Below are 26,848 nucleotides of genomic sequence, written 5' to 3' on the forward strand. Positions count from 1 at the left end.
CCCTTCTCCTCCCAGAAGGCCCCTCTGTGATTGCAGTTGATACCCAACCCTCTCATTCCAGTTGGGGGAAGGGAGGATGACAAAATCAGGGGACACATGCCAAGACATCTCCTAGTAGAAATCATGCCTCACAACTCTTAGCTTCCTGGGCATCTCACTAGGTCCAGGGGGCTGAATGTGATGCCCAGAGGCCTGGCAGAGGCAGGGAGGCAGGGGAGAGGGCCTAGCTGGTCAAGGTCAGAATTTCAGCTCTCAGTGTAGGGGTGGGGCTGGGCCTACATGAAGCTCTCTCTACACTGACCACAAAGGAAGCCCTTTTGCAATATAGGAAAAGAAGAAGCCAGATTAACAGGGAAGTGCTGGTGATTTTCAGGGTGAGTCTGGTGGAGCTTCTGCTCCCACTGTTCTCAAAGGAGCCTGAGCCTCACCCTCTGATGCCAGAGGCCTGGCCTGGGCAGCGCTGAGTGTTTTCTCATCCCCTGGGAGCAGAGCAAGGCATGGGCCTGCCCCTGCTGCTGCCCCTGCTGCTGCTGCCAGCACCCCTGCAGGCTGGTGAGTGGTCAGGCTCCCTGGCTCTGCCCCCTCCCCGACCCCAGGGCCATTGGACAGATCCTGAAGGGGCTCTGGTGGGAGACTGGACAAGGGGTCTGCTGCCCACCCCCATTGGCAGAGGGCAGGACCATGGTGCCCGGCCCAGCCACCCCTCACTTCCCTCTGCCTCCAGCCTGGAGAGGGACCCCCAGCCAGAGGGCCACTCCTACCACATGTCACAGCACTGCCCTGGGGGAGGGTGCCTCACTGGGGTTATTGTTTTTGTCTCTGCTGGGGGTTCAAAGTCTCTCCCCCTCCCTCCTCTAGGTAGCTCAGCAGGATCCAACTCAATGCACAGCCTTTGGGTCCAGCAACCTGAGCACCTCTCAGCCCCTGAGGGTGGCTCCATTCACATCCCCTTCTCCTTCCATCACCCCTGGGAGCTGGCCGAGGTTCCTGATGTGAGGATTTTCTGGAGATGGAAACAATTCCACGGAGCGTTCATCTATAACACAACCCCACTTTTCATCCATGAGGATTTCAAGAAGCGGCTGGTCCTGCACTGGGCAGAGGATTGTAGTAATGGCTCCCTCCAGATCTTGAACCTGCGGAGTGAGGATCAATCTACGTACTTCTGCAGGGTCCAGTTGAACACACGGAACCATGGCAAGAGTATCTGGCAGTCCATCCGCGGGACCAGACTCAACATCACCATGGGTGAGTTCCAGCTGCCCTGCAGATTGGGCACCCACCGCCGAGGCTGCTGACCTGTTTGGTTTTTTTTTTTTTAAGATTTATTTATTTTTATGCAAGAGCTGGGGTACTGGAGAGTGAGAGGATTCACCAGCAACAGAGTGGGGAGCAGAACAGGCAGATGACTGGAATGCACTGCTGAGGGGAGCAGCGGGCGTGACAGGAGAGGTCTGCCACGCCATGTGGGAATCTCCCTGGCCAGCCAGGAATTGAACCTGCACTGTGAAGGCTGCGGACAGCTTCACAGAGCTGCATTCAACCTGCTGTACCACCAGGGAGGCCCATGCTGCTGACTTGTTTTTAACCTGATGATGGGATGTGTTGCGTTTATAGATCTTCCCATGTGACTCCGTAGGAAGTCAGAACTTGAACCTGGTTTATCTTTCTCGCCCTGGTGCAGGCGGTAAAGGAGGTACAATGTCTGCAGACAATCATTTAGAAAACTAAGTCTGTCTCTTTCTAATCACTTGAGCTGGTGGCTCTGAACAATGGCGGTGGTGAATTTCTGCTCTGGGGCCAGGAGGGACACTGTCCCTGCCTCCCCTGGGTAAACCACTGCCCTATCTTTTTGTTTTTTTAAAGTATTTATTTACTTATGCATACAAGAGCTGGGGTACAGGTCAGAGATGCGGGGGGTGAGAGGATCCACCAGAGACAGAGTGGGGAACAGAACAGGCAGACTGACTGAAATACACTGCTGAGGGGAGAAGCGGGAGAGTCAGGAGAGATCTGCCATGCCATGTGGGTTTCTCTCTGGCTGGCCGGGGATCAAACTCGTGCTGCAGAGGCTGCGGATTGCTTCATAGTGTGGTGCTCAACCCCTTGCACCACCAGGGAGGCCCCACTGCCTTATCGTGACCATCATCCTGGGTTCAGAGCAAAGAATGTGGCTCACACCTGAATTAAGCAAGACAGCCTTGTATTAATATTCCCTACAGTCTTCCAAATTTCCTAAGATGGCCTTTTGGGGGAGATTTTCACTGTCCTTAAATCCCTCTTCCTCCTTCCTTAATTCTTCCTTGCTTTTCTCATTTCTCCATTTCAGATACATTTACTGTGAGTTTTGTTACCAATAAATTAATATTTTCAATTAAAGAAATTAACTGGATAGTGATGCTCATTATTTAAAAAACACATGGAACATAGAAAAGCCATATAAGAAATGTTTTCAGTCCAGTGATGTGCCACCATGCAAACATCACACTAAAGGAATATTTGCAGTGAATATCACTCATAAAGGGCCTCCCTGGTGGCACAAGGGGTTAAGCACGGCACTATGAAGCTATCCGCAGCCTCTGCAACACCAGTTCGATCCCCAGCCATGGGAGATACCCACACGGTGTAGCAGACCTCTCCTGTCTTGTCCACTGCAACCCTCAGCAGTGTTTTCAGTCAATCTACCTGTTCTGTTCCCTACTCTGTCTCTGGTGAATCCTCTCACCCTCACGTACCTCTGGCCTATACCCCACTTTTTGTATGCATAAATAGATAAATCTTGTTAAAAAATAGTCTCAGTGCTATCAAGCTATCACAAGCCACTGCACCATGAGTTCCCTCCCCAGCAGGGAGCTGACCCACATGGCACATCAGACCTCTCCTGTCTCCCCCACTGCTCCCCTCAATAGTGTATTTCAGTAGCTCCACCCGTCCTGCTCCTCACTCTGTCTCTGATGAATCCTAACCCCCCCCCCCAGCACACCCTACCCACTCTGGCCTACACTCCAGCTCTTGTATGCATAAATCAATAAATCTTTAAAAAATATTTAAAATTGTCTTTCAAGGATAGTATTTTTTACTTTTATTATTAATTTCTCATAAAAGTAGACAGTAAATTTGGTTCATACCAACCTAAATATCTTACTGCAATTGGATCTTTCTTTTCTTTGACTGAATATTTGGTCAAAATTTTAATGATACATTTAAAGAAGATGCAATTAATAGAATCTAAAGATCAATGTATATTAATTTAGCCTTAAAAACACATTCCAGGGGCCTCCCTAGTGGTGCAGCGGTTGAGCGCTGGGTTGCAAAGCTGCCTGCAGCCTCTGCAGTGCCGGTTCGATCCCCGGCTGCTCCCCCGCCACCGGAGGGGGGTCCCACATGGCACGCAGACCTCTTCTGCCGCCCGCTGCTCCCCTCAGCAGTGTGCTTCGGTCCTTCTGCCTGCTCTGCTCCCCGCTCTGGCTCTGGTGAATTCTTTCTCACCCTCCCGCTCTTCTGACTGTACCCAGTGCTTGTATAAATAAATAAATCTTTAAAAAAAAACAAACAAACATTTAAAAAAAAAAAAAACCACATTCCAGGCGCGGCAGCCCTCTCCTGTCACACCCGCTGCTCCCCTCAGCAGTATATTTCAGTCAGTCTGCCTGTTCTGTTCCCCACTCTGTCTCTGATGAATCCTCTCACCCTTGTGCACATCTGACCTGTACCCTGGTTCTTGTATGCATGAATAAATAAATCTTTTTTAAAAAAACCCCACATTCCAGCATACACTAGGTGCTTTGCAAATGTTTCTCACTTATTGCAACAATCCTGTAAAAAAACATGATTCTCCTTAAACATGAGGTATTTACGGTAGTCAAATTCACAGACAGAAAGTAGACTGGTCGTGGGGGAAGGGGATTTATTGTTGAATAGGGACAGAATTTCTGTTTGGGAAGATGAGAAAGTTCTGGAGATGGAAGTGGTGATGGTTCTACAACAATGTTAATATACTTAATGCCACTTGAACTGTACACTTAAGTGTAGTTAAAACGGTAAATTTTATGTCTTATATATTTTACCACAATAAAAATTATTTGTAATTCTGTGATTTAGTTACCTCTGTTTGTAGGTGATGAAATGGTATTCAAAGACACACCATTCACCAGTTGTAGAGTTGGGATTTAAACTGAGTGATGTGGATTCTAAATCTTCAGTGTCTTACCTATTCTTTCCCTCCCTCTGTAAGAGTGTCAGAGATTTCCCTTATTCCCAATAATCCCAAACTAGAGAAAAATATGTGTTTTACCCAGAAATCTGCACTCCTTCAGGAGAGAATTTGCTTCTTTTTTGTCTTCTCAGCCAACAACACAACTACCACAGTTGACCTCAGTGCGTCTGGGTCCCTGCGTTCAGAAGCTGTATTTAAAGTGGCACTGGTGGGTTCTGTGCTCAAAATTGCAATTTTGGGACTGATTGTCTACCTCTGGTGGAAGAAAAGCAAAGGTAAGTGGTCCAGATTCCTCACCCTCTCCCCAGCCTTCCCAACTGGGTATTTCTCACACTCACCAGAATCCGAACAACCACAGGTGTCCCCTTAAGAACATAGATCCTATAGAGACTGGGTGTGCAGTCAGTAAAGCATCAGACTTTTATGACCCAAGGGTTCAAGCCCCTGTTCAGTGCTAACAACTTTGTTGCCATCTGTGACCAGGTACTCAGTATTTCTATTACCTTACAAAAACACAGATTCTGCTGGACTTGAGGTCTAGGCTTGTGAATCTCCATTTCTAAGTCTCCTCAAGCGATAATTGTGCCTCATCAAGCTTGAGAAATACTGCTGTAGACAAATCCCTCTCCATAAATTTGAATATTTCCAGTTCCTATCTCTTGAGTTTCAGAGGGGAAACCTGGAAGACTGTGATTGGATTGAGGAACATGAGAGGTCAAAGACCACATTTTGCAGAAAACAGTGGTTCCTTTTGGCTTCACAACCTACTTAGGTTAGTTAGTACAATAATATTATTACTCTGGGCTTCAATTTTCTCATCAGTAAAATGGGAGTAACACTTACCCAGGAGTTTTCATGATGACTGAATAGATCCTGACACAGAGTAAACACTATGAGCATTAACACCTATGATTATTAAACTTCAATAGTTAAAATGATACAATACTGGCATGTAGATAAACATACAACATGCAATAGGTAAACCAATGGAAAAAGAGAAAACCCCAAATATAGGCAGGATGAAAGCAGCCCCAAATATATATCAGAATTTAATAGGTTAAAAGGTAGTATTTTTAATCAATATGGAAAGATGAGTAATCCGATACACAGTGATGGAACAATTGAATAATCATCTGAGAAAAAATGTTATCTCTCTTCTTATAATTTGCACCAAAATAAATTCCACAGAGATCAAAGATTTAAATGAGGGAAAATATAGCCCTAATGCTTAAAGAAAGCATGTGAGAGTATTTTATAACCACGGATTGGAGATAAGCTTCCTACATATAACATAAAAACCAAAGCCATTAACAAAAATATTGATAAATTCAACTACATACAAATAGGGTTTTCTTTTATTCTGCAGAGCAGAAACCGTTGTGGTTCTCTCCTGAGAGTGAGGATGAGGGTCAGAGATGAAGAATGTTGACTTAAATAAATTGGGGCAAGCAAAGTTAAGTGAGTTTACTCAAAAATTAAGAGTGGGGATTTGAACCCAGGAAGTGATCCAACAGATTTTATTCTGTGAAATAAAAAAAAAACAAACCCAGATTTTATTCTGTGAGGACTGTTCCAACAAACACAAGTCTGAATTTAGTTTGTATAGGTAGGAACAGTGAGTTACTGACATTAAAAATGTAAAGATACATTGAGGTCATCTATGTAGAAGAAGGTAAATGGTGGAGCTTAGTCACTTCCCTAATTCCCTAATTCTGAAAGAATCATGGAGATGCAAATGCTTGATAAGGCTAAGAGCACTATGCACAGCTGGAATGTAACCCTTCTGCACATGCTTGCTCATAGCCCAACCCAGAGCAAGCTGCGATGCTGCTCTCCTCCTTCCCACCTCATGGACTTGCACTTTAAATTTCTCATCCTAACTCCTTTCAAGGAGCCAGGCCAAATTCCCCTTTCCTGTACTGGCTTCCCCATGCATAAGTCTCTCTAATAAAGCCTCACTTGGTTCAGTTACCCCTAGTAGTCTCTGGTGAATTCTCTCCCTAGAGGACAAAGAACCCACTCTTTTGAGTCTGGGATAATAGCATAAAGGACATGAAAGTTTGTCATGTACATGATTCTTAGCTCATCCAGATTTTATTAGTGAGCAAGAAACTGGACAAGGTGACCTATGTCTGATGACGTGAGCCAACTAGGAAAATTCCATAACTCTTACTAACCCAGTGCTCACACAGGCATATGGATTTCTTGGCACGACTTCTTCAGGAACAGGCAGTTCTGACTCTAGTCTATGCAGGGGCTTTGGTCTTCCTTCCAGCCTGTAAGCCAGAGAGGAGGGTCCCAAAGTGCAATTTCAGTCCCTGACATTTAGCCTTTCTGCTCTCTGTCCTGGATACTGGCTTCTGTCCTGAAGATTACCTCATGGTTCAAGATGGCAGCTGATTCCAGCCATTACTTCTGAAAGGTCCAGGTCCAGGCTGAAAATAGGAGCAAGGAGGAAAGGGCAAAAAGACTAGGCCGAGCTACCCATCATCCTTTTAAAGAACCTCCCTGAAAGTCCTACTCACAACTTCTCCTTATATCTTATTGGCTAGAATTTAGTGATATGTCGCACATCTATCTGCAGGGGAACACACTGCTGCTCTAAATAAAATTTAGATTCTGTAACTGATAAGAAATGAATGGATATTGGATAAGCAAATAGCCTGCTCTGCCATCGGACATCCACGATTGGAAATTTGTCAGCTAAGGGAGGCAGAAGGGCAGGGGAACAGTGAAGGTCAAGTAATTACTGAAAAAGGCGCAATGGAAGGTAGAGGGCGCAGTAGGGAGCTCAGAGAACCAGAAGAAAGTAGATTATCAAGGCACGAGACTCCAGTGGGTCAGAGCACAGGGATAGCAGGATAATGACAGAAGAGAGCTAGAAGTAAAGTCACAGTATAAAAGTGATACTAACATTTAATATTTCAGAGTACTTCATTTCCGTGATTTTTTTTAAGTCCATAATATGTCTGAGTGAAAGTTTCTGGAATCGGGGGAGATGGGCAAGTCCAGGGTGTTCAGAAGGTCGTCCCCACAGATCATGTTGAATTCAAACATAAAAACTCAGTCCAACAGCATATTGGGTTGGAACAACAGAAAGAAATGGCAAATTAGAGAGTGTGTTTATGTCAAGACCCAAGAACACTTCCCAGGACCCAAGGCTAATGACCCCCTACATACTCTCTAGAGAACCTCCTCTTCACTTCCATTGGTGGGGAGAAATAGCGTCACCTTCCAGGAGAGATGCAAGGCAGGCTCGTGCCTAGAGCTGGCTGTGCAGCTACCAGATCCCTGTGTGGACATATTCTTTCTATCCTCTAGACCTCATTTAAACAGGGCGTCTGTATATTCATGTTCACAATGACGAGACCGCCAGGGTGGTGCTGGGTGGTGGCGGGGATGTGTGTGAACTGGGGCAGAGTCCCTGGGAAACACTGCGGAGACACTTCAGGAAGGAGGTGGAGGGAGAGGGCACAGGCCCCACAGGGGTGTCAGCAGAGGACAGAGGTGACGAGGAAGGGACTGCAGTGCAAACACCGATTCCAGCCATGAGGTCCACAGATGGCAGAGGGAATGAGCCGCCCTCCGCAGGAAAGCCCAGAGGCTGGTTTGTCAGGGTGCCGGTGGTCAGACGGAAGGAAGGGGTGGAGGTCCAGGGAGCAGAAGGGACTGAACGGAGGGAGAAGGAAGCAAGGCAGGACGGGGAGAGGGGGCCCCACCAGAGAAGAGCGGGTGTCCTGACCAGTGGTTGAGGAAAGGAGCAGGATGGGATGGGTGGCCTCAGGGTGCCAGCAGGTGCCAGCTCCGAGCCCAGGCCCTTCCCAGATGGGTGTCGGCAGAGCTGCTTCACTGCTGGCCTCTCCAAGGATGGTCCCAGCAGAGCAGCACAGAGGACAGGACGAGGGTGTCTGCGGGCGCCACACTGACACGCTGCTGGTCTCCCCACAGGTCTGCGCGCTGGCGTTATAACCCCGGCCAGGTGAGAGCCTGTCCTCTAGGGCGTCAGGGCTGCTTTGGGGAGCGGGAGGTTTCCTCATGAGAACAGCTCTATTTGCCCGTCTACTACCTTAAATGGCTCCTAACTGGTCAAGTTTTCATTCTTTTGTGTCTGGCCTCTAACACATTTCCCGCCCTCTTGGTCCCAAGCAGGGGATCCTTCCAAAACAGTGAGGAGAAATACGAGAACACTGGGCATAAAGTTAAGTCCCTTCCTCATCACTCCCCCCTCAGTCTTGGCCCTTCCTTCTTCCCCACACACCCTCATGTGACCCCGGTCCTGACCTAGCAGATGACCTCACCACAGGAGTCCCTGTCCACTTTTCTACCTCGGCTGGCATGCCACTGACCTGGCACACTTTGATTTTTCCCTAGGACAACGTAGAGACCCCAAGCTGGACCCCAAGGTAAGTAGCAGACTAGGGCCTGAAAGCATGAAAGGGGAGTCTGGAGACAGCTGGGTGGGAAGTTGAGGGACTGTGGTTTGGACAGGACGCCTAGGTGTGGTGTCTGCTCTAGGGAAGGGACAGCCCTCCCCCCCTCCATTGACTAATCTCCCTCTCAGTTCTTACTCTAGATGAATCTTCTATGCCTCCCTCACCCTCTCCAGTTCAATCTCACCAGCAACACCTTCCAACCGGAGCCCCCAGGAGGTGATCCTATACTCCACCTTAAAGGCCTAAGGAGTGGGACTGAATGACCTCCCTGGAGTAAGCTGCACAGAAGGATCACGGCTTCCCATAACTCCAGCCAGACACACAGGGCTCAGAAGCCAGCATGCGCTGAAGACCACTAAGGACCTGAGAGAAAAACCTTCTGCTACAATTCCCTCCCCTTTGTCTATCTCCTTAGTAGGATATAATCTGAGAGCTCAGCCTTATAGTCCCACAACCTAGAACAGTGCTGAGATATTGCAGGTGTCAATTATTCGTTGAATGAATGAAGGAATGAATGAATGTCAGCTAAGGTGTTGCTTCTATGCTCTGCACCTTCACTCTTAGCAACCTGCACCCTTTGAGAAACAGGCAAGTGTTGCCTTGTAATTGCTGACTTCATTTGCATGATCATTGTTAATGTTTTACATTCACATCAGGGCAGTATGATTTTTCAGTAGTTTCCTAGCTTTATTTTGGGGACCCTTCCATTATTCTAATGAAGACCACAGCAGCAGCACAAAGCTGGCCAAAGGACTTAGTCAGAGTTTGGCTGAAACAGTGCTACTGGTGTCAGCAGGGGAAAGAGCACTGTGCTACGTCCAGCTTTTTCCAGGGCTTATGGGTGCACCGTGGCTCCTTTTCGCCCACTACAGGATTCAGCTGTCCGTTTCCCAGAGTCTCAGGCTGCGAGGCTTTCCTGACCAGCCTAAAGGGAGCTCCATGTCCAGGCACGACCACATCAGCAGTGCCTAGGATCTTCTTTCGGCTTCTCTCCTGGGCCACGGGGTCTTCGCTCAGCGCCTGCCACGAGTCCTCGTCCCCATCACTTTCAAAGACATCGCCCACCACCACCACGGTGCCCAGAGCCGTGCCCGTCACCACTACGCTCACATCCCGCTGGCCCCCATGGCCTGGTGTGGCCCACACCTCCAGTCCCGGCCCCAGGCTCAGCGGCCGCTCCTCTCCTAAGCCATGAGGAAGGTAGCGACCTCCGGGAAGACAAAAATCGTGCGACACCAACAGGGCCGCCCCGGGGAACAGCCCCAGGTTCCCGATATGATCCGAGTGTCCGTGGGTCCCCACCACCAGAGTCACGTCCCCCGGGGCCACGCCCTGCCCGGCCAGGGCCCCCAGAAGTGCTTCCCGAGCCCAGGGGCCCCCGGTGTCCACGAGGATGGGGCCGCGGGCCGCCTCCTCCAGGGCGGTCTTTGCATCTCCACTCCAGGGAGGCGGTTCTGGAGAGCTGGGGGTCCGGCCCCAAGCTTGGGGCAAGACCAGGGTCACGGAGCCGTCGGCACGCACGGCGTCACCGACCCCCTCAGGCTCCGCGTAGCCCCGCAGCAGAACCACCACCGAGTAGGGGTCGCCCGGCACCAGCAGAGGGGGCTCCCCGCGCAGCGGCTCGGTCCTCACGAGGCTGCTCATGGCCGGAAAGAGACGGACCAGGGAAAGGAAGTGGGGCGGTGGGCGAGGTCCAGTCCCTCTGGGTTCCCACAAACGCTCGGTACCCGCCAAACGGCCCCTTCCAAATCTGTTTGCAAAAAAAAAAAAAAAAAAAATTCTGTTTGTCAAGCCTCCCCACCCTTAAGGTGGTATCGCCCTCTACTCCCCTTCGAAGATGGTATCTCCCGAAGTTCCGTTCGCGCAACCCCGCCCTCCCTCCACGTCTGCAGTCCCCGCCCCACTCGTCTCGCTCGGTGGGTCCCATCACCTTCCAAAGGCTATCCCTGTATTTCCTCACTCTCACCACAACTGTTGTCCACTAGGTTGTTGTGATCTAGGTTTATCGCTTCTCTTGGGTTTCGCCTCACTCCGAGGAAAGACCAGAGAGCGGAAGCGCTTGCAAGGAATTGTGGCCTCTGCGCGCTCCCGTAGGCCCAAAGTATGGTGGCCCAAGTGGAGCGCGTAGTGCATTTGGCGCGTTCTCCCGCATGCGCAGACAGAGGCCACAGAAAGCTAAGCCTAGTTGGTTTTGAATTGAATGATCCCTGTCTGCTTACTTGGGCTGCAAAATTATAAAGCTCCTTTAGCTTCTAATAGGGCGGTGGCCAATGGCCCTTATTCTCTGCTCCCACATCGACCACTTATGTGCACGACAGTTTGAAATTTGGGGCCCAGCTGGTACTGAAAAAGTTTACTAGATACATAGAAAATTTGGCACCTGTGAAATTAGTATGAAGTAGACCGAGTATGTACTCGACCTTACTTATCACCATGGCCCCATTCCCATCCAGAGTTCCCCCATTCCGTTCAGTTTGTTGGCACGTGACCTCTTGGATGCAGGTAGTGTATATATAATGTCTATTGCGGCTTCTTCCTTGTAAGGGTCTAAAAACAGACCTCCGAGGGGTAAAGTGACTTTCTCAAGGCCCACATGGCCTATGCCATCACTGATGTCTGAGTAGGGTGGGGAGTATTAGAGATATTTAAAGGGAAAAGCTGTCATCACACACACCTGACAAGGGGGTAGATGGCAGGCAAAAGACTCATCTGTTGGGGCAGGCCACCTGCTGCTCCCACCTTTCTCCCCACAGCCATGCCAAGCTGTACCACCTGCCTTGCCTGAGACCAGATGGGCGAGAACAACTATAAGCTCTGGGGTGGGGTCACTCACACACACACACTCTTAAAGCTTTGGGACAGGGAGAGCTCAGACTTGAAGGTTCTTCTCCACGACCTTTGTCCTTCCTGGGGGCTCAAAGGCAAGAGTCAAAGATCCTCTGGATCATGCTTGGGGTGGCCTGGTGTGTTGGTCATCTTTTCCTCCTCTTCTTCCTCCTCCTCCCCATCTTGCTCTTCCTCTTCTGTCTTCTGTCGCCCATTGGTAATCTCCTTTCCAGTCCAAGTTTCCTGTAGACATGCTAGATGGGATAGTAGAAAACAATTATATATTGACCCTAAGGTTAAGGAGTTTTTAACCTGGCTGGAAAGGGGCCAACCCACACACTTACCAGCTTCAGCAGTTGAGAGCACATGACCTTCACAGAGAAAATGCTGTAGGGACTTTTCCTGATGGTGGAAGTACCAGTCCCCTACGACATCTTCAAACTCCTCCAGCATTGTCTCACACTGGTCAAACAGAAGGGTCAGAAGTGTGTCTGCTCTGTTGAACTTTGGTAACCTTCCAATCTACTCTTCACTTCCTGTCTCCCCTACCCCACCTTACTGACCTTGGAGAGGCAGATAGCCCAAGAGGTTAAACTTGATTAACTAGACATGTGAACCTCATTCATTCAGCAAACATTTAACGGGCACCTACCCTACTGAATAGGTTACTTAACTCTTTGATTCTCAGTTCCTTGTCTGTAAAATGGGAAGTGGCTAATAGTACCTATTAACTCAGATTGAGAGAGTAATATGAAGCAGCAGTTGGAAAGCATATGGCCCTGAATCTGGCACACAGTAGGTGCTCATTAAGTGGCAGTGGATATTATTTGCCATCATTATCTCTTGATATGCTCCTGGGGCCACTTCAATCAATGGCAGAGTTCTCACTCTGTCCTTTTGTCCCTGCTCAGAGGTGGACCTCCCTAGCTTCCCTCTGAGGTTCCCTTCTCACCTCTCTGGGCATTGCAATATCCCATCCTACCTGCTTCTTGAGGAAAGTCACTTCCACACTTGGCTCGTCCCACAGCTCCAGAGGAATCCCCAAATCTACCTTCACCCCTTTCTGCACCAGGCCTCTCAGCGTTGTCATGGTCTGACTCTGGCCCTGAGAAATGGAAATTTGGAATCAGTCCAAGCCACTGACTGCCTTTTCTTTCCCCTTTCCACCATGGCAACTTTGCCAAGTCCTAGAGACTCAGTGGTGAATACCATGAGGGTAAGATGAGAGAATCTAATGCTGGGGAGGACACTCCACAGCTGGGGAAACTGGCCCTGGGGGATAGAGGTTGTTATTTCTGAGAAGTAGGGTGCTGCATTGGGAAGACTCTGACCTTGGCATATCGTAGTGAGCCCTTGCGCTCAGCATGAACGCTGTAATCCAGGATCCTCTCACACAAATTCTCTAAGGCCTCTTCCAGCCTTGTCTCTCTGTGGGGAGAGAGAAAACAAAGACTCTCTGGATGCTGCAGGAGATGCCAGGGCTCCTTCAGGGGTCAGAACATGGAGGAGCACCAAGAAAGACTCACGAAACGCTATATGGGACATGTCTCTTCCTCTTGCCTGTGTCCAGCACCTGCCCCAGCTCCAGCACCTCTCGAGATCGGCCAGTTCGACTCAGTTCTTCTTGAAGCTCCAGGCTCAGCAGCTTACACACTAAATGTCCAAGGGGACGTGAAAGACAGACAAAAATACCAGCAACTCATTCTGCAGATGAGCAAAGACAGCAGTGCATGATGTTTACAAGTATAGACTGGAGCCAGACTGACTGGATTGGAATCCTGACTCAACCACTTCATACCTGTGTGATTAGCCTGCTGCACCTTGGTCTCTTTACCTCTAAAGGTAAATAATAGTACCTCCTTTACAAGGGTGTGATGGGGATAAAAGAAGTGACTCTCTAGTGAAGCGCCAGAATAATGCCTGACACATAGAGAGCACTGTGTGTTTGTTGTTCATTTATTGAGCACATTCTGTATATACAAGAGCAATACAGAAGGCATTAAGAACCGCAATCCCTATTCACAGGATATGAAAATGTAGTTGGGGATGGATAAAAAGATGACAGTATGGTGTGATGGAACCCAATAGGTGTTAAGAAATGCAAAATTCATTCAATGATCATTTATTGACTTCCTACTAGCCTGCAATTTCCACTACTGTCTTTCCATCACCTAGCTCACGAGATGGTATGCGGTGGGTCCCAAGAAAGGGAATGGCCTATATAGACAGGCCAAGCTAAGTAAACACCGGGGCAAGTAACAAATGTGCCAGGCACTGTGCTAGGACCTGAGATACACAGAGACTTTCCTTCCCTCCAAGGGCTTACAATATAGTGGGAGGTGACAGAAAAGGAAGACTTCCAAAGGAGGTGATGTTTAAACTGGGTCTTGAAGAACCTAATGCAGAAGGGAGATGGTTATTCCAGGCAAAGGGAGAAACAACATGCAAAGTCACAGAGGTGCAAGAGGATCAGGCAGGCTCAATAACCAGTGAGAATTCAGTGTAGCTTAAGTATGGACACTTTGGAATGGGAGTTGGGGTATGGAAATGTAAGAAAGGCTGAGGCTACAAGAGTAGACACAACATAGAGACATACACGCTTTGCCCAAGAAAAGTTGGCTCTATTCTGATCACAGCAAGAGGCCTGAAGAGGTGTTGAAGCAAGGACTACTGTATTTAAAAAAAAAAAAAAGGGGGACACAAGTGAAAGGAGAGGTGAAATTAGGACCAAGTCATGAGGAACATTGATGCTGAAATGCAATGTGGAGTTAAGTGAAGGGGAACAGAAGAAACTGAGTCCGGAAGGCAACAAACTATGGAACCAGAGGACTCAAAGCCCAACTCTGAGCCCTTCCCAGTTGGGCCCCACACATAATACAGCTAAAGATGCTGTTCGCTGTAAATTCAATTCCATCCAGTTCACACCCTCTGCGAAGCCTCACTCTGATGGGGAACCTCTGCCAGTTGTGTGGCTTCTTTCGTTTATGAGCTTCAAGGGTTGATTTCTCACCCCCAAAACCCCTCAGGACGACGTGGGACCTGTAATTTGGGAGCGTCTCCGCTGGGGTGGAGCACAGAATGTCCACAGGTATGAGCCTCACACCCCGCCCCTGCAGACTCTCCAGATTAGGTCTGGTGGCTTGGGGGAAGGGAACACACACACACACACACACACACACACACACACTCCACCCATGCTCAGTAGAGCTGGTCGATGCTCAGTAGAGCTGGTCGTCCAGGGCAAATAGTCTCTAAACTACAGTTACCACAAACCATTTGGGCCCAGGTCAGCAAGAAAGAGCGGGCTCCCTCTGAAAGTCTCCTGGGAATTGTAGTGCTATAGTTTGGGGGTGGGGGGTGAGTAGCACTATACGTTCCCTCCCTTGACCCCGTTCAAACTGTAGAATTCTGCCAAGCTCCACCAGAACCTCCCTCAGATCTTCAAAGAAATCCAGCGACCACACATCTTGTGGGTCCAGCCTAGAGGAGGGAGGTGGGGCAGAGGGATGCGAATAGGAGGCTGATCCCTACTGATACCTTCGCATTTGCTGGGCAAGCGTTCCGTGTCATCCTCCTCCTTCGGCGTCCCAGCCCAAGCACCGTACACCGCCAAAATTAAAACAAACGTTCCCAACCGCACAGGTCCCATCACAAAATGCTGTCCACCACCCTTAGCCTTCACGCTAACTCAGGGAACACAGCGGCCCCTTTAAATTCCGAGGCGCTCGGCGGCAACTTCAGTCCAAACTGGTGCCGGAGGCGCACGCGCAGTGCCTACCCCGAAGTGGGTGGGGCCTCGTAGCGCTTCGGGCTTCCCCGCCTAGGTTGTGTGGCGCCTCCCGAAGGTCCTGGCCGCGTGGTAAAGGAGTGAATCGAAGTGATAAGAACAGCAGGCCGTGATCCTTAAACATAGACACAAAAACAGTGATTTTTTATCGTTCCAGGCTTTGAGTCTAGGAGACTTAGGCCAATTCGGGGAAGGGGCAGGGCTGGCTCTCCGTCTCTGCCAGGACCTATTCCCTGGAGGGGGCGGGGCCAACATGGCGCCGAGCGCCGGGTGAGCGGCGCTTTGGCGGCGGTGAGAGACTTTTTCTGCGCGGGGTCTCGGCTTGTGGGGGCGGGCTTGAGTGGTAGCCCAGACTAGACTCTTTGAATGGCCCGTGTGGGGACCAAGAAGAAGACGGTTGGTTGTGTGTTCTTGCGCGCGGGGACTCCGTGTGTGTATGTTTGCATTAGAGAGATGTTCGGGGAATGATGTGGGCTTTCTGCGCCTTCTTTCGCGCGGCACCCGTTTCCTGGGGACTTCGACCCGCTTCCTTGCTTGGGAAACGACTACGCAGATGTAGCTCAAGTTACCCTTCTCTGAAGACTTCCTGACGGCCCCACTGACCTGAGAGGCTCCTGAGGCAGTAGCATGTTTTATGAGCCATTACTGGCAAGGGTACCTCAGGGTATTGAAGGATTAATAGGAGTTCGCCAGGGAAGTGGGACATGTATACCTAACCCCTTGCACTGAGTATATGTTGAATAAATGTGTTCCCTGAAGATAAAAGACTTTTATAAGACTGGTGGGTGGAGACTTGGAGATGGTTTGAGAAGAACCAAATTCTTTTGGGGCCTTCATCTTCCCACACCTCCAGCTCGCCCTTATTTGGCCCTCCATACATCCCACAGTTGGACCTAAATAGTTGACGTTCATCTTCCCAATGTTAACGTCAAACGAGTCAGCCTTTTTCTGCCTGCAGAGTAGATCCCAAGCGTAGATCTGTATCTGTTTTCCTCTTGGTAATAATGATACTGGCTATGTATTGAGTACCAACATCTCCAACCCCTAGGATTCATTCATTTATTCCAACAACTGTTTACTGAATGTAATGTGTCAGGCATCAGTCTGAGGTCCTGGAATATGTATGTGAACATAACAAAGATCTCAGTCCACACGACGTATAAGAAGGAGTAAAAGAAACCAAAAGAGAGTGATGGGTCAGGTAGGAGGAAAACTTAGGAGGTGGTGTGAAAGTAAAGAAACTTTTCAGAAGGAAGTAATCAGCCATGCCATATTCCGCTGAGAGGTCAAGTAAGTTGAGGACCAAGCATGGACCTTGGATTTGGCTATGTGGAGTCATCAGTGATCTTGATGGGCCACTTCAGGGACCGACCGGGGTCAAAGCTGAATGGAATAAGTTCAGGCCAGAAAGGGAGGAATTCAAAAGTTAACAGAACTCTTTGAGGGAGTTTTGTGGCAAAGAGGAACAAGGGAAAGTAGGGCACAGCTTGTAGAGAAAGTTTTAAACATTCCTTAAATTGTGAAGTACACAACATAAAACTTAACATCTTAAGTAACTTTTTAAGTGTACAATTCAAATGTTTAAGTGCATTCACTTTGTTGTGCAGCCATCGTCAGTCACCATCTACCTCCAGAATTTGGTATATGTTGCAGAACTGAAAATCTGTACTTTTTTTTTTTTTTTAAGATTTATTTATTTATGCATACAAGAGCTGAGGTATAGGCCAGAGGTGCGAGGGGTGAGAAGATTCACCAGAGACAGAGTGGGAAACAGAACAGGCAGATTGACCAAAGTACACTGCTGAGGGGAGCAGCTGGTGAGTCAGGAGAGGTTTGCTGCACCATGTGGGTTGCTCCCTGGCCGGCCTGGGATCGAACTCATGCTTCAGTGGCTGCGGACAGCTTCATAGGTTGCGTCTTAACCCCTTGCACCACCAGGAAGGCCACATGAAAATCTGTACCTGTTAAACAATGACTCCTCTTTCCTCCCGCCCCCAGCAGCCACCATTTTACATTCTGATCCTATGAATTTGACCACTCTCGAGTGGAATCAATACAGTATGAGGCATTTTGTGCCTGACTTTGTTCACTTGGCACAATGTGTCTAGTATCATCCATGTTGTATGTGGCATATGTCAGATCCCCTTGTTAGAGCTATGTATTTCCTTATGTGTATATATCGCTATTTGGATTTTTGAAAATGGGAAAAATAACTGCATTTTATAGCCTTATGGAAATGACCTGTCAGGTTGAGAAAGTGATGTTGAGGGAGATGGGAGAATGCTGGAGTAATTAGTGCTTGAGTTGGTGAGGTCCCAAACACTCTCCTGTATTGGGGGGGATGGTTGAGTGTGTGGGTGTTAGTACTGCTTGGCAGGTGGGTATGTTGGTGGGAGTCTGGAGCTGTCTTCCGATGGCCGAAAGTGAGGAAGGAGAAAAGGTGTCAGGACAGAGAGAGGCAGGACACTGAGATATAGCATGATTATCCGGCTGCACTAAGGGCCCATTTGAAGTTTGTGACCCAGTTGAAGTTTGTGACCACAGACTGAATTTAAAGTGAGAATTGTTTTTCTCACTACTTTCAATTGTGTGGCTAAACAGATGGTTAGGGGAGTTGTATTTAATCAACATTGTCTTTCTGTCAGGCATGAATGATTCAAGAAGGGACAAGAGAGAGAGGTATGTGCATAACAATAAAAAAATATTGACTACACTTTACAGAGGGAAAAAACCCAAGTCAGGGAAGAATTAAGGAACTTGCCCAAGTCACACAGCCAGGGCTGGGATTGAAATTGCGGACTCTACCTCATGGGTGCAGTGCCTGGCATAGGATCAGGGCTCAACCAATGTGTGCAATTGGATCAGACTGCAACATTCTGTTACCCTGGTGCTGACTCACTTGGGGATGGACAGAAGATACTCCCAAGCTCCTTCCCCCTCTTCACATCTCTGCTGCCCTCCCTTTGTTGCAGCCTCCTCTCCTGAGGGATGGGCCCTCTTCTTTGGGGTTCATGTTTCTTTTTCTCTCTTCTGCCCACCCCATCCCCCTGCCAGGGACTCCATCTCTCCACCCTGGGGCATCATCCTTCAGGGAAGGGGAGGAGGGACAGCAGAATGGCTGAGGAGAAGAAGCTGAAACTCAGTAATACTGTGCTGCCCTCCGAGTCGATGAAGGTGGTGGCCGAGTCAATGGGCATCGCCCAGATTCAGGAGGATACCTGCCAGCTGCTGACAGATGAGGTCAGCTACCGCATCAAGGAGATTGCACAGGTAACCTGGCCCCTCTGCCCAGCCCTGTGCTGTACCGAGGGTGCTGGCCCAGCTGCCTTCTTCCTCAGGGTCTCAGGCTGATGTCTGTCCTCCCCCCTGCCAGGATGCCTTGAAGTTCATGCACATGGGGAAGCGGCAGAAGCTTACCACCAGTGACATTGACTACGCGCTAAAGCTAAAGAATGTTGAGGTGATGGGGACACACAGGACTGAGACGGGGGTCCTCCCAGATGCTGCATTTGCCTTCAGCCATATCTCCGGGGGCCTCCCTTCTCATCCCGGTGTCTCTCTCTCCTGATATAGCCGCTCTATGGCTTCCACGCTCAGGAGTTCATACCTTTCCGTTTCGCCTCTGGTGGGGGCCGGGAACTTTACTTCTACGAGGAGAAGGAGGTTGATCTGAGCGACATCATCAATACCCCTCTGCCCAGGGTGCCCCTGGACGTCTGCCTCAAAGGTTGGGGGAGGGGAGAGCAGGGTGGCAGGGAGGAGGGAGAGGAGGAGCATTGCATATGGGTCTGAGGAAACTCATGAGTGAAGAACGCCTCAGTGTGAGACCCCTGGTGAGTTGCAGGAAAAGGGCATAGAAATGAAAACACATTCCTTAGTATGGAGTGACTCCATAGTGTCCATGTGCAGCACCTCAACTTGGCACTTTCCTTCCTCACAGCTCACTGGTTGAGCATTGAAGGCTGCCAGCCAGCTATACCTGAGAACCCACCCCCAGGTAACCTGCTCCAAGCCCAGAACACACCTCACTCTGACTTACTTACTTACATCTCCTGCCACTCCCCTGACCCCTGCATGACTCCTTTCCCATCAGCTCCCAAAGAGCAGCAAAAGGCTGAAGCCACAGAGCCCCTGAAGTCAGCAAAGCCAGGCCAGGAAGAAGATGGACCCTTGAAAGGCAAAGGTCAAGGGGCTGCTCCAGCTGATGGCAAAGGTCAGTACTGCTAGGCCAGGGCTCTCCTGGCTCTTGGCTCAAAGCCCAATGGCCATTTGTGAAGTGAGACAACCAGGACAAGGGGCAGGGCATCAGGCAGAGAGCCGCAGAAAGAATCAAGAAATCTGAAAGAAGTTTCTTGTCCTTGGGTGGGGTAGCGGAGGGTCAGGGTATGGCGCTAAGGCCTCTAGTAGGGCTTTTGCAAACCCATCTTCCCAATTCACACAGGGAAAGAAAAGAAGGCACCACCCCTGCTAGAGGGGGCGCCTTTGCGACTGAAGCCTCGAAGTATCCATGAATTGTCGGTGGAGCAGCAACTGTACTACAAGGAGATCACTGAAGCCTGTGTGGGGTCATGTGAGGCCAAGAGAGCGGTGAGGCCCCACCTCCCTGCCTTTACCCAGAGATTCCTTCTTTTGGAGACCTCATGAACCTCTTCTACCCTGTCTACTATGTCACTGGCTCCTCTCCCACAGGAAGCTCTGCAGAGCATTGCAACGGACCCTGGGCTCTATCAGATGCTGCCCCGATTCAGCACCTTCATCTCTGAGGGGGTGAGAGGATTCAGGAAGGCCAGAATTTGGGGGGTGGTGAGGTGGTGGCACGGGAGGGATCACCTGAGGGCTCTCACGGCCTGTTAATTCTCCCGCCCAATAGGTCCGCGTGAATGTGGTGCAAAACAACTTGGCCCTGCTCATCTACCTGATGCGCATGGTGAAGGCGCTGATGGATAACCCTACGCTCTATCTAGAAAAATATGTGAGTGGTCCACCCTCATCCCAGGTCCAGAGGCTGTACTGCCACCAGGAAGCCATTTGTGAGAATTAACCTGACCCACTGCTTCTCCCTTAGGTGCATGAATTGATTCCAGCCGTTATGACCTGCATTGTGAGCAGACAGCTATGCCTGCGGCCAGATGTGGACAATCACTGGGCACTCCGTGACTTTGCCGCCCGCCTGGTGGCCCAGATCTGCAAGCATTTCAGTACAACCACTAACAACATCCAGTCCCGGATCACCAAGACCTTCACCAAGGTGAGCAGTGAGGAGAAATGTTCTACACACCTACTCCTGTGGTCACCAGAACAACTTCCTTACACCTCTTGAGGGCTTCACCCATACCAGGTGTGGGTCAGTTGTGGCTGCAGGAAATGATACTGAGAACAAGGGGAAAAGGACAGAGGGACTGGGGCTAGAACTTGAGCTGCATCTGTAATGTCTTCATGATTTACAAAGAATGTGTATCAGGGATCTGGGTTTCCACTGATTGGCCTGTCACACCCCCTCACTAGGCTTTCTTTCCTTCTCCTCACAGAGCTGGGTGGATGAAAAGACTCCATGGACAACACGTTATGGCTCCATCGCAGGCCTGGCAGAGCTGGGACATGACGTTAGACCCCTGGGAAGCACTGGGGGAGGGGGAGCATTCTGAAGTCAGAGGGCAACACTCCCCCATCCAGGAGACTGTGTAGTGACCCCAGGCCCCGGCTTCTCCCCTTCTTTTTCCACAGGTAATTAAGACTCTGATCCTGCCACGGTTGCAGCAGGAGGGGGAGCGGATCCGCAGTGTGCTGGATGGCCCAGTGCTAAGCAACATCGACCGCATAGGAGCTGACCATGTGCAGAGTCTTCTCCTGGTGACCAAAGCTCCCTCCCCTGCCTTCTTCCCCCTCACTCCCGAACCCTCCCCCACACACACAGGGACAAGGTTTAGCAAGCACGTGGTATCTTTAATTCATGTGCCACTCTTGCCTCATACATTCAGAGCATACCTCACACCAACTGTTTCACAGAAAGACTAAGACACAGACGGGTAATTAAGAAATAAGAGGACTTAACTCTCTACCATGACTTCTAGACTCACTGTCCTCAGTGTTGCAGCACTGTGTGACACACCTGAGGGCCCCGCTGCCCCCCTTTGATATTTCTAGTGTATTCAAAAGGCTCTCCATGTACACTTGGTACCTGGGTTTTCACATGAAGAAAAACCACCACATTCCTCATAACCCCACTATTGGACAGTTTGGCCCCTAATGGGTCCCACTGAAACAACAGGCTACCCCAAACATACTGAATGGGCAGCCTCTTTTCTCACCCCTTCCCCATCACACTTCTGAGTCCCAGCTCGTCCTCTAACTGGCTCTTCTTTGCATTCTCTGCAGAAGCACTGTGCCCCTGTTTTTGTAAAGCTTCGCCCACCACCTGACAATCAGGATGCCTATCGGGCAGAATTTGGGTCTCTTGGTCCCCTCCTCTGTTCCCATGTGGTCAAGGCCCGAGCCCAGGCTGCTCTGCAGGCTCAGCAGGTCAACAGGACCACACTGACCATCACTCAGGTCAGCAACATTGTGGGAGGGAGAGGAGATGAAATGAGTAACTGTGAGGGGTGGGGCAGGGCCTTTGAGGTCAGCAGTCTGGGGGATCTAGGCTCCTTTAGTAAAGATGCTGCTGCCCCTAAGACCTGCTGAGGAGGGGCAGGAGGAGTCCCTCTTTTTCTTAGATGTTGACATTTTCTTCTTGCCTCGCCTTCCTGCAGCCACGGCCCACACTGACCCTCTCACAGGCCCCTCAGCCTGGCCCTCGGACCCCTGGCTTGCTGAAGGTCCCTGGCTCCATCACACTGCCCGTCCAGACACTGGTGTCTACACGAGCTTCTGCCCCACCTCAGCCTTCCCCTCCTCCAACCAAGTTCATTGTAATGTCCTCCTCCAGTGCCTCATCCACCCAACAGGTAAGTCAAGCTGTACGGCAAGGGGCAGAGAGGTTCCCTCAGAGCAGGTGTGTTGATGCACATGCATGAATGCAGAGGAAAGCCTAGTCCCCACCTGGAACTGGAAGGGGCACTTCCCAGGGGCCCATGAAGCTCTGGCTGCTCATCCTCACAAGGCTCTGAGGCTCCTGACAAAGGCAGGGCTCAGTATTCAGTTGGAGCCTGGGAGGACGCAGGGCAGCTGGCAATGCTTTTCCTTTCTTCACCAGGTCCTGTCCCTCAGCACCTCGGCCCCTGGCTCAGGCTCTACCACCACGTCCCCTGTCACCACCACAGTCCCCAGCGTGCAGCCCATCGTCAAGCTGGTCTCCACCGCCACAACCGCACCCCCTAGCACTGCTCCCTCTGGGCCGGGTAGTGTCCAGAAGTACATTGTGGTCTCTCTCCCCACAGCTGGGGAGGGCAAAGGAGGCCCCACCTCTCATCCTTCTCCAGCTCCTCCCCAGTCCTCAGCACCTTCCCCTCTTGGGGGCAGTACCCTCTGTGGGGGAAAACTAGAAACTGGGGATAGCTCTCCTCCAGCTCCAGGGACTCCAAAAGCTAATGGTTCCCAGCCCGCTGGACCTGGCTCCCCTCAGCCTGCACCTTGATGCTGCCACACGTCGACTTTCTCTGCTGGTGTGTCTTATACACACGTGCGTGTGTGTGCTGCGTGGATGGAAATAGTGATCTGCTTCCTCACATCACTTTCTTTTTAGATATTGTACAGCAAGTTCTCAGAATAAAAGTTTGATTTGTAAGTTCTGATCTACCTCAGTCCTTCCTGTGTCAGGTATCACAGGAGAGTTGAATTGTGGAGCCTTCCTGGGCCCTAGGACTCAGGACTCTGGCTGGGGCCAAAACGTTGGAAATGACAACGTCATTTGATGCCCTGTGTCCTCGTTTTGAAAGCCTCAGATCCGAATGACATAAGCATCACTGTGGCTTAGGTGTCGCACCCACTTGTGAGGGTTGGTGTTGCCGCAGGGTCTGAATGAAAGCCTGAGGAAGCGCACCTGGAGGCCGGAGCATGTATGCCGCGGAAGCTCAAAGGAGAGGCTTGCAGGGCCCAGCCCCAGAGGAGGAGTGGAAGTGGAAGGCCCTTGGCCAGGCGGCCCAGGAGGGCCCGGGACATCCATCTGTGAGGAACAGAAGCAAGAAGAGAGGTGCTGAAGGCACTGAGATCGAAGTGGGCAGGGAAGCCAAGGCACCAGGAAGCTGACGGTGCTGGGGGTCAGCAAGTGCATTAGGAAGAATGGGTCAGGGGCTGGAAGTGGGGGTAGGAGGAGAGGATGTGGAGGCCCAACAGCTGATACCTGGAAAAGGCCAGAGAGCTGAGAGCCTCCTTGCACCCGCGGCAGGTCCCAGCGAAGGGCTCCCTCCCCAAGCTCTGCCTTCTGCTCTGGACTGCTCAGCTCCTGAGACAGGCTGGGATTTGGAGAGGAAAGGTGCTGAGCTTAGACTGTGCCTTCCTCAAGGACAGGCTGGTTCCACCCACAGTTTCCTCTCCTTCCCAGTGCCACCCTATTGCCCAGGGCGCTGTGAAACCACTGGAATCCCACATTGCACACACTAACCTGACCACCCCTCTTGGCAGGGGAAGATGCAGCCTGACATTGAGAGCCTGGCTGTAAAGAAAGGAACAGTCATCCCCAGGGAGGCGGTGAATTGTCTCCACTCTTCACATCATAACTGGAATCAGGCACAAGTGGCCACCCCCTCCCTTCCCGAAGTCTACAGCTTCTAATTGGATTCTAAGGCTGGTGGGTAGTGCAGGCAGCAGGTATCTTGGCTCTATGTCTGTCCCACATGGCTGAGCTCAGCTACCCCCACTCTTACCTTTTTGGGGGCAGGTCACATCGTAACTTCAGATAAATCTGGAGCCTAGATAAGAAGGTCAAATACCGTGACTCAGGCCATATCCTACAGGTGTTTCACCATTCCCCACCCGGGCCTCCACACACTGCTATGTAGGCTGTGCCCCAAGAAAGCAAGAGCAGGTCTGATATCTGGTCAACTCCACTAGCCAACCCTTGAGTTCATGGGGTTAGTTCACTGTGGGTGAGGATGCCTTTCCTAATTTGTACCTTATTGCCACTATTACCACTATTCCCTCCATAGTCCAGGAACCACCTTGGCTTAGTTTCCAGAAAAATTCTAGAACAGAAGGTATGTCCTCACCTGCCTGAGCCTCGGTCCCACTGCACAGAGGGAAAGAGCCGGAAAGGGAGTGGGGAAGGGAGGTCATCTGAGAGTTGGTACCGCATCACAGTGAGCTGAGACCAGAGGGGAATGGAGGTCAGTGTGGTCTCCCATCTGGAATAAAGCCCCCCATGGAAGATGGGACATGCTAGGCCCCTGATTCTGACCTCGCCCTGAGGTGGCTGCAAGCGGAGAATTCGATGAGATTCAAACTCCTCCAAATGTACGGAGCTGTGAAATGAGACCTCATCCACCCGAATTCCTGGTCCATAACCTGGGAAGAAAAAATTCTAATCATTTTGGGAGAGAAGTGGGGAGGGGAGAGGAGCAGAGGCATCTAACTTCTCTCCATGAAACCTTAGGGAGTAACCAAGTAAAGAAAGACCCACTCCTCACCTCTCAATTCTGACTTCCCCACACAAAATTCTTCTGTCAAACCAATGCGTATCTCTGTCAGAAAAAAAAGTATGAGAAAAGACCTCCAAACACCCCCTGGGGCCTGTCCCAACCCCCATGCTGGCTCTAGCCTGCAGACTTCTCACCAGAGCCGCTGGGAAGAAAGCTCTTGAGTCGGAGCTCTCCCTGCACATCCACCTTCAGCAGTGAGCCCTGGGAGTGCAGAGAGGTTAACATCCAAAGGTTACCTCCCCAACCACGTTCCCCAAGTACCAGCTATCCTCAGTCTCAGGGCTGGGGTCCAGACTTACATTAGATGCTATCAGTACAGACAGCCTCTCCACTACATCCAAAAATACTTCGTTCTTTTGGCTCTGAAAAAGAAGGGATTGGGGTGGTTGAAGGTAGAATGGCCTATGTTCCAAGGTGGCAGGCAGAAAGGACAGGGCAGTGGAGGTTAGGGCCTTGGTGTTGGGACATGGGTGGAAGAAGGGATGTTCATGTCTAGGGGAGGGAGAAAGATACCATAAGCTCTTGGATTCTGGGGTTCCAGAAAAAAAATTAGAGGATCTCACCCTATCAGTCCTCCCTTACCTGATCAGAGCGGCTGGACAGGACAGGGCGGCCTGCTGCACTGCTGGGTGCCACTTTGCTCTGTTGTGTCTCGGCCCCAAACTGGAGAGCACCCAAAGCAACCCATCCTCAGGTTTGATGCCCTCAGCCAACCCTCCCCAGGAGCTCCCCTCCTTGTCCTTTTCTTTCCCTTCCACTGACCAAGCCAACGCTGCTGAGGTCAAAGAGGCTGAAGGGCTTGCTGACCACAGCTTCTGTCTGGATGAAGTTCCTCAGCATCTCGGTGGACGTGGTCTGTACGTAGCCATAGTCCTATGGGCAAAGGAAGGACTGTCTGCAGTTGACCAGTGGAGGAAAGGGGTGAAAGCACTGAACTTAACCTCTCAACTACGGGGTTTATCTTCAGTGAGGAGGAACAATGAGGAACCCATGGGCCTTACCAGCACTTCATCGAGGAGTTCATAGACAAGAGCCACGTTGCGGGAGATGGTCCCCTCACCCAGGGAGCCGCAGTAGTCGCCCAGGAGGGTGGCCAGCCTGGGAACCAGGACCAAAATGTGTAAACCTTACTCCTCCTCCCAAACCCCCTCGCCAAATGCCCAGCCCAGCCCTTCTCACCGGGAGAGCAGCTCTAGGAGGCTGAAGGGAGAAATGTTTTCAGAAGTCGTGGCCACCAAATAGAGGCCGCTGTGCCTGATATGAATAAAATGACGGTCATCGTGGTGCTGGGGCAGAAGGAGAGACAGCATTAGGAAGACAGTTTAGTGATTAGGGGCCCATGAGACTTTTACTCATAACCTACTTACTAAAAGCGACTTTGGGTGACCAGTGACACCTCTTCAGGGCCCAGTTTCCCAAGGTGCAAGTGTAGCCAGAGAACCTACCCCAGAGTAGCCGAGGATTGAGACGTGGGGCTCAACAGCTGTGCCTGGTGCATGGGTAGCGCGGGGTAAACTTTCCTTAACGTTTGGAGGAAAGTACCCTCCAAAGGGATGCGGTCTGGGAAAGGAAGCGCTCCCCCCACTCCAAGCTACAGGCGGGCCCCCCTCCCCCGGCTAGTGGTTACCATGACAACTGGAGACTCGTCTCCGGGCAGTCCCATCAGCTTCCGGTAGAAGAGCTCGGCCACGTCCCGGCCGCCACTGTCTCCGCGGACTGACCGGGTGGAAGGACAGCTAAGGAATTAGCCACACAGCCCGGCTCTGGGACACTACTCCTATCCCGCCTCGCGGGTGAAGGATACAGTCCTTATAGATGAGCGGGTCCCCCTTGGAGGAGAGAATGAAAAACTGGGAAATCATGGCCGTTCGGGAGAGCAGACTGGGAGACACCGAAAGTTGGGCCTGCCCCGCCCTGCGGCCCCGGAACAAAAGGACGAGCGTGGGCTGGCCCTTTAAGAGCTATTCGCCTCCGCCCGCGCCAGCTCCGACCGCGGGAAACCGGCGCCCGCCCC

The 26,848-nt window shown here is 50.8% G+C and overlaps 5 protein-coding genes across 11 annotated transcripts; 2 read left to right on the forward strand and 3 right to left on the reverse strand.

Moving 5' to 3' along the window:
* The first annotated feature begins 338 nt into the window (after window positions 1–338).
* On the forward strand, window positions 339–9,159 carry LOC129145524 (paired immunoglobulin-like type 2 receptor beta). 2 transcript variants are annotated; one of them, XM_054693659.1, is made up of 6 exons: window positions 339–374; window positions 859–1,248; window positions 4,348–4,491; window positions 8,165–8,195; window positions 8,588–8,619; window positions 8,778–9,159. In XM_054693659.1, exons 2-5 carry the CDS (start codon window positions 882–884, stop codon window positions 8,595–8,597), a joined length of 552 nt encoding a protein of 183 aa, XP_054549634.1. In that variant the 5' UTR covers window positions 339–374; window positions 859–881; the 3' UTR covers window positions 8,598–8,619; window positions 8,778–9,159. The 2 variants fall into 2 exon arrangements, with proteins under 2 accessions (XP_054549634.1, XP_054549633.1); XM_054693658.1 differs by lacking the exon at window positions 339–374 and adding an exon at window positions 430–552.
* Window positions 8,220–10,306, reverse strand: MBLAC1 (metallo-beta-lactamase domain containing 1). Its single transcript, XM_037507001.2, has one exon. It carries the CDS (start codon window positions 10,291–10,293, stop codon window positions 9,439–9,441), a length of 855 nt encoding a protein of 284 aa, XP_037362898.1. The 5' UTR covers window positions 10,294–10,306; the 3' UTR covers window positions 8,220–9,438.
* Window positions 10,307–10,966: 660 nt separating this feature from the next.
* CNPY4 (canopy FGF signaling regulator 4) lies at window positions 10,967–15,252 on the reverse strand. The gene is made up of 6 exons (XM_037507002.2): window positions 15,013–15,252; window positions 13,002–13,128; window positions 12,807–12,903; window positions 12,458–12,580; window positions 11,820–11,937; window positions 10,967–11,729 (listed from the first exon to the last, which is right to left on the reverse strand). Exons 1-6 carry the CDS (start codon window positions 15,122–15,124, stop codon window positions 11,578–11,580), a joined length of 729 nt encoding a protein of 242 aa, XP_037362899.1. The 5' UTR covers window positions 15,125–15,252; the 3' UTR covers window positions 10,967–11,577.
* A 164-nt stretch (window positions 15,253–15,416) lies between these two features.
* Window positions 15,417–22,991, forward strand: TAF6 (TATA-box binding protein associated factor 6). 5 transcript variants are annotated; one of them, XM_037506995.2, is made up of 16 exons: window positions 15,530–15,553; window positions 17,908–17,941; window positions 18,317–18,532; window positions 18,636–18,722; window positions 18,836–18,989; window positions 19,203–19,259; window positions 19,356–19,475; window positions 19,704–19,849; window positions 19,952–20,029; window positions 20,133–20,234; window positions 20,328–20,510; window positions 20,791–20,865; window positions 20,987–21,112; window positions 21,638–21,811; window positions 22,012–22,206; window positions 22,455–22,991. In XM_037506995.2, exons 3-16 carry the CDS (start codon window positions 18,377–18,379, stop codon window positions 22,833–22,835), a joined length of 2,034 nt encoding a protein of 677 aa, XP_037362892.1. In that variant the 5' UTR covers window positions 15,530–15,553; window positions 17,908–17,941; window positions 18,317–18,376; the 3' UTR covers window positions 22,836–22,991. The 5 variants fall into 5 exon arrangements, with proteins under 5 accessions (XP_037362893.1, XP_054549631.1, XP_037362890.1 ...); XM_037506996.1 differs by lacking the exon at window positions 17,908–17,941 and having other exon boundaries at window positions 15,417–15,553; XM_054693656.1 differs by lacking the exon at window positions 17,908–17,941 and having other exon boundaries at window positions 15,417–15,532.
* On the reverse strand, window positions 21,176–26,838 carry AP4M1 (adaptor related protein complex 4 subunit mu 1). Of its 2 annotated transcripts, XM_037506999.2 has the most exons (15): window positions 26,639–26,838; window positions 26,462–26,550; window positions 26,014–26,120; window positions 25,836–25,932; window positions 25,597–25,707; window positions 25,417–25,497; window positions 25,134–25,196; window positions 24,969–25,035; window positions 24,823–24,876; window positions 24,594–24,700; window positions 24,406–24,500; window positions 24,064–24,108; window positions 23,802–23,852; window positions 23,541–23,652; window positions 21,176–23,363 (listed from the first exon to the last, which is right to left on the reverse strand). In XM_037506999.2, exons 1-15 carry the CDS (start codon window positions 26,694–26,696, stop codon window positions 23,139–23,141), a joined length of 1,362 nt encoding a protein of 453 aa, XP_037362896.1. In that variant the 5' UTR covers window positions 26,697–26,838; the 3' UTR covers window positions 21,176–23,138. The 2 variants fall into 2 exon arrangements, with proteins under 2 accessions (XP_037362896.1, XP_054549632.1); XM_054693657.1 differs by lacking the exon at window positions 23,802–23,852.
* Window positions 26,839–26,848: the final 10 nt, after the last annotated feature.

The sequence above is a fragment of the Talpa occidentalis genome, unplaced genomic scaffold, assembly GCF_014898055.3.
Source record: "Talpa occidentalis isolate TD23 unplaced genomic scaffold, MPIMG_talOcc4v2.1 talOcc4.12, whole genome shotgun sequence".
NCBI classification, from domain to species: domain Eukaryota; kingdom Metazoa; phylum Chordata; class Mammalia; order Eulipotyphla; family Talpidae; genus Talpa; species Talpa occidentalis.

Excerpts from the sequence above, each read along its gene's own strand:
- LOC129145524 (XM_054693658.1), top strand. The coding sequence starts at position 498 with ATGGGCCTGCCCCTGCTGCTGCCCCTGCTGCTGCTGCCAGCACCCCTG. Across the intron at positions 553-858 it reads GCCAGCACCCCTGCAGGCTG|GTAGCTCAGCAGGATCCAAC; the intron begins GTGAGTGGTCAG and ends TCCCTCCTCTAG. Across the intron at positions 4,492-8,164 it reads CTGGTGGAAGAAAAGCAAAG|GTCTGCGCGCTGGCGTTATA; the intron begins GTAAGTGGTCCA and ends GTCTCCCCACAG.
- MBLAC1 (XM_037507001.2), bottom strand. The coding sequence starts at position 10,293 with ATGAGCAGCCTCGTGAGGACCGAGCCGCTGCGCGGGGAGCCCCCTCTG.
- CNPY4 (XM_037507002.2), bottom strand. The coding sequence starts at position 15,124 with ATGGGACCTGTGCGGTTGGGAACGTTTGTTTTAATTTTGGCGGTGTAC. Across the intron at positions 12,581-12,806 it reads GCTCACTACGATATGCCAAG|GGCCAGAGTCAGACCATGAC; the intron begins GTCAGAGTCTTC and ends TCCATTTCTCAG. Across the intron at positions 11,730-11,819 it reads GCTCTCAACTGCTGAAGCTG|CATGTCTACAGGAAACTTGG; the intron begins GTAAGTGTGTGG and ends TATCCCATCTAG.
- TAF6 (XM_037506993.1), top strand. The coding sequence starts at position 15,629 with ATGGCCCGTGTGGGGACCAAGAAGAAGACG. Across the intron at positions 19,476-19,703 it reads TGCTCCAGCTGATGGCAAAG|GGAAAGAAAAGAAGGCACCA; the intron begins GTCAGTACTGCT and ends CAATTCACACAG. Across the intron at positions 22,207-22,454 it reads GTGCCTCATCCACCCAACAG|GTCCTGTCCCTCAGCACCTC; the intron begins GTAAGTCAAGCT and ends TTTCTTCACCAG.
- AP4M1 (XM_037506999.2), bottom strand. The coding sequence starts at position 26,696 with ATGATTTCCCAGTTTTTCATTCTCTCCTCCAAGGGGGACCCGCTCATC. Across the intron at positions 25,036-25,133 it reads CTGTACTGATAGCATCTAAT|GGCTCACTGCTGAAGGTGGA; the intron begins GTAAGTCTGGAC and ends CTGCACTCCCAG. Across the intron at positions 23,853-24,063 it reads TGTGACCTGCCCCCAAAAAG|CCAGGCTCTCAATGTCAGGC; the intron begins GTAAGAGTGGGG and ends CTTTCTTTACAG.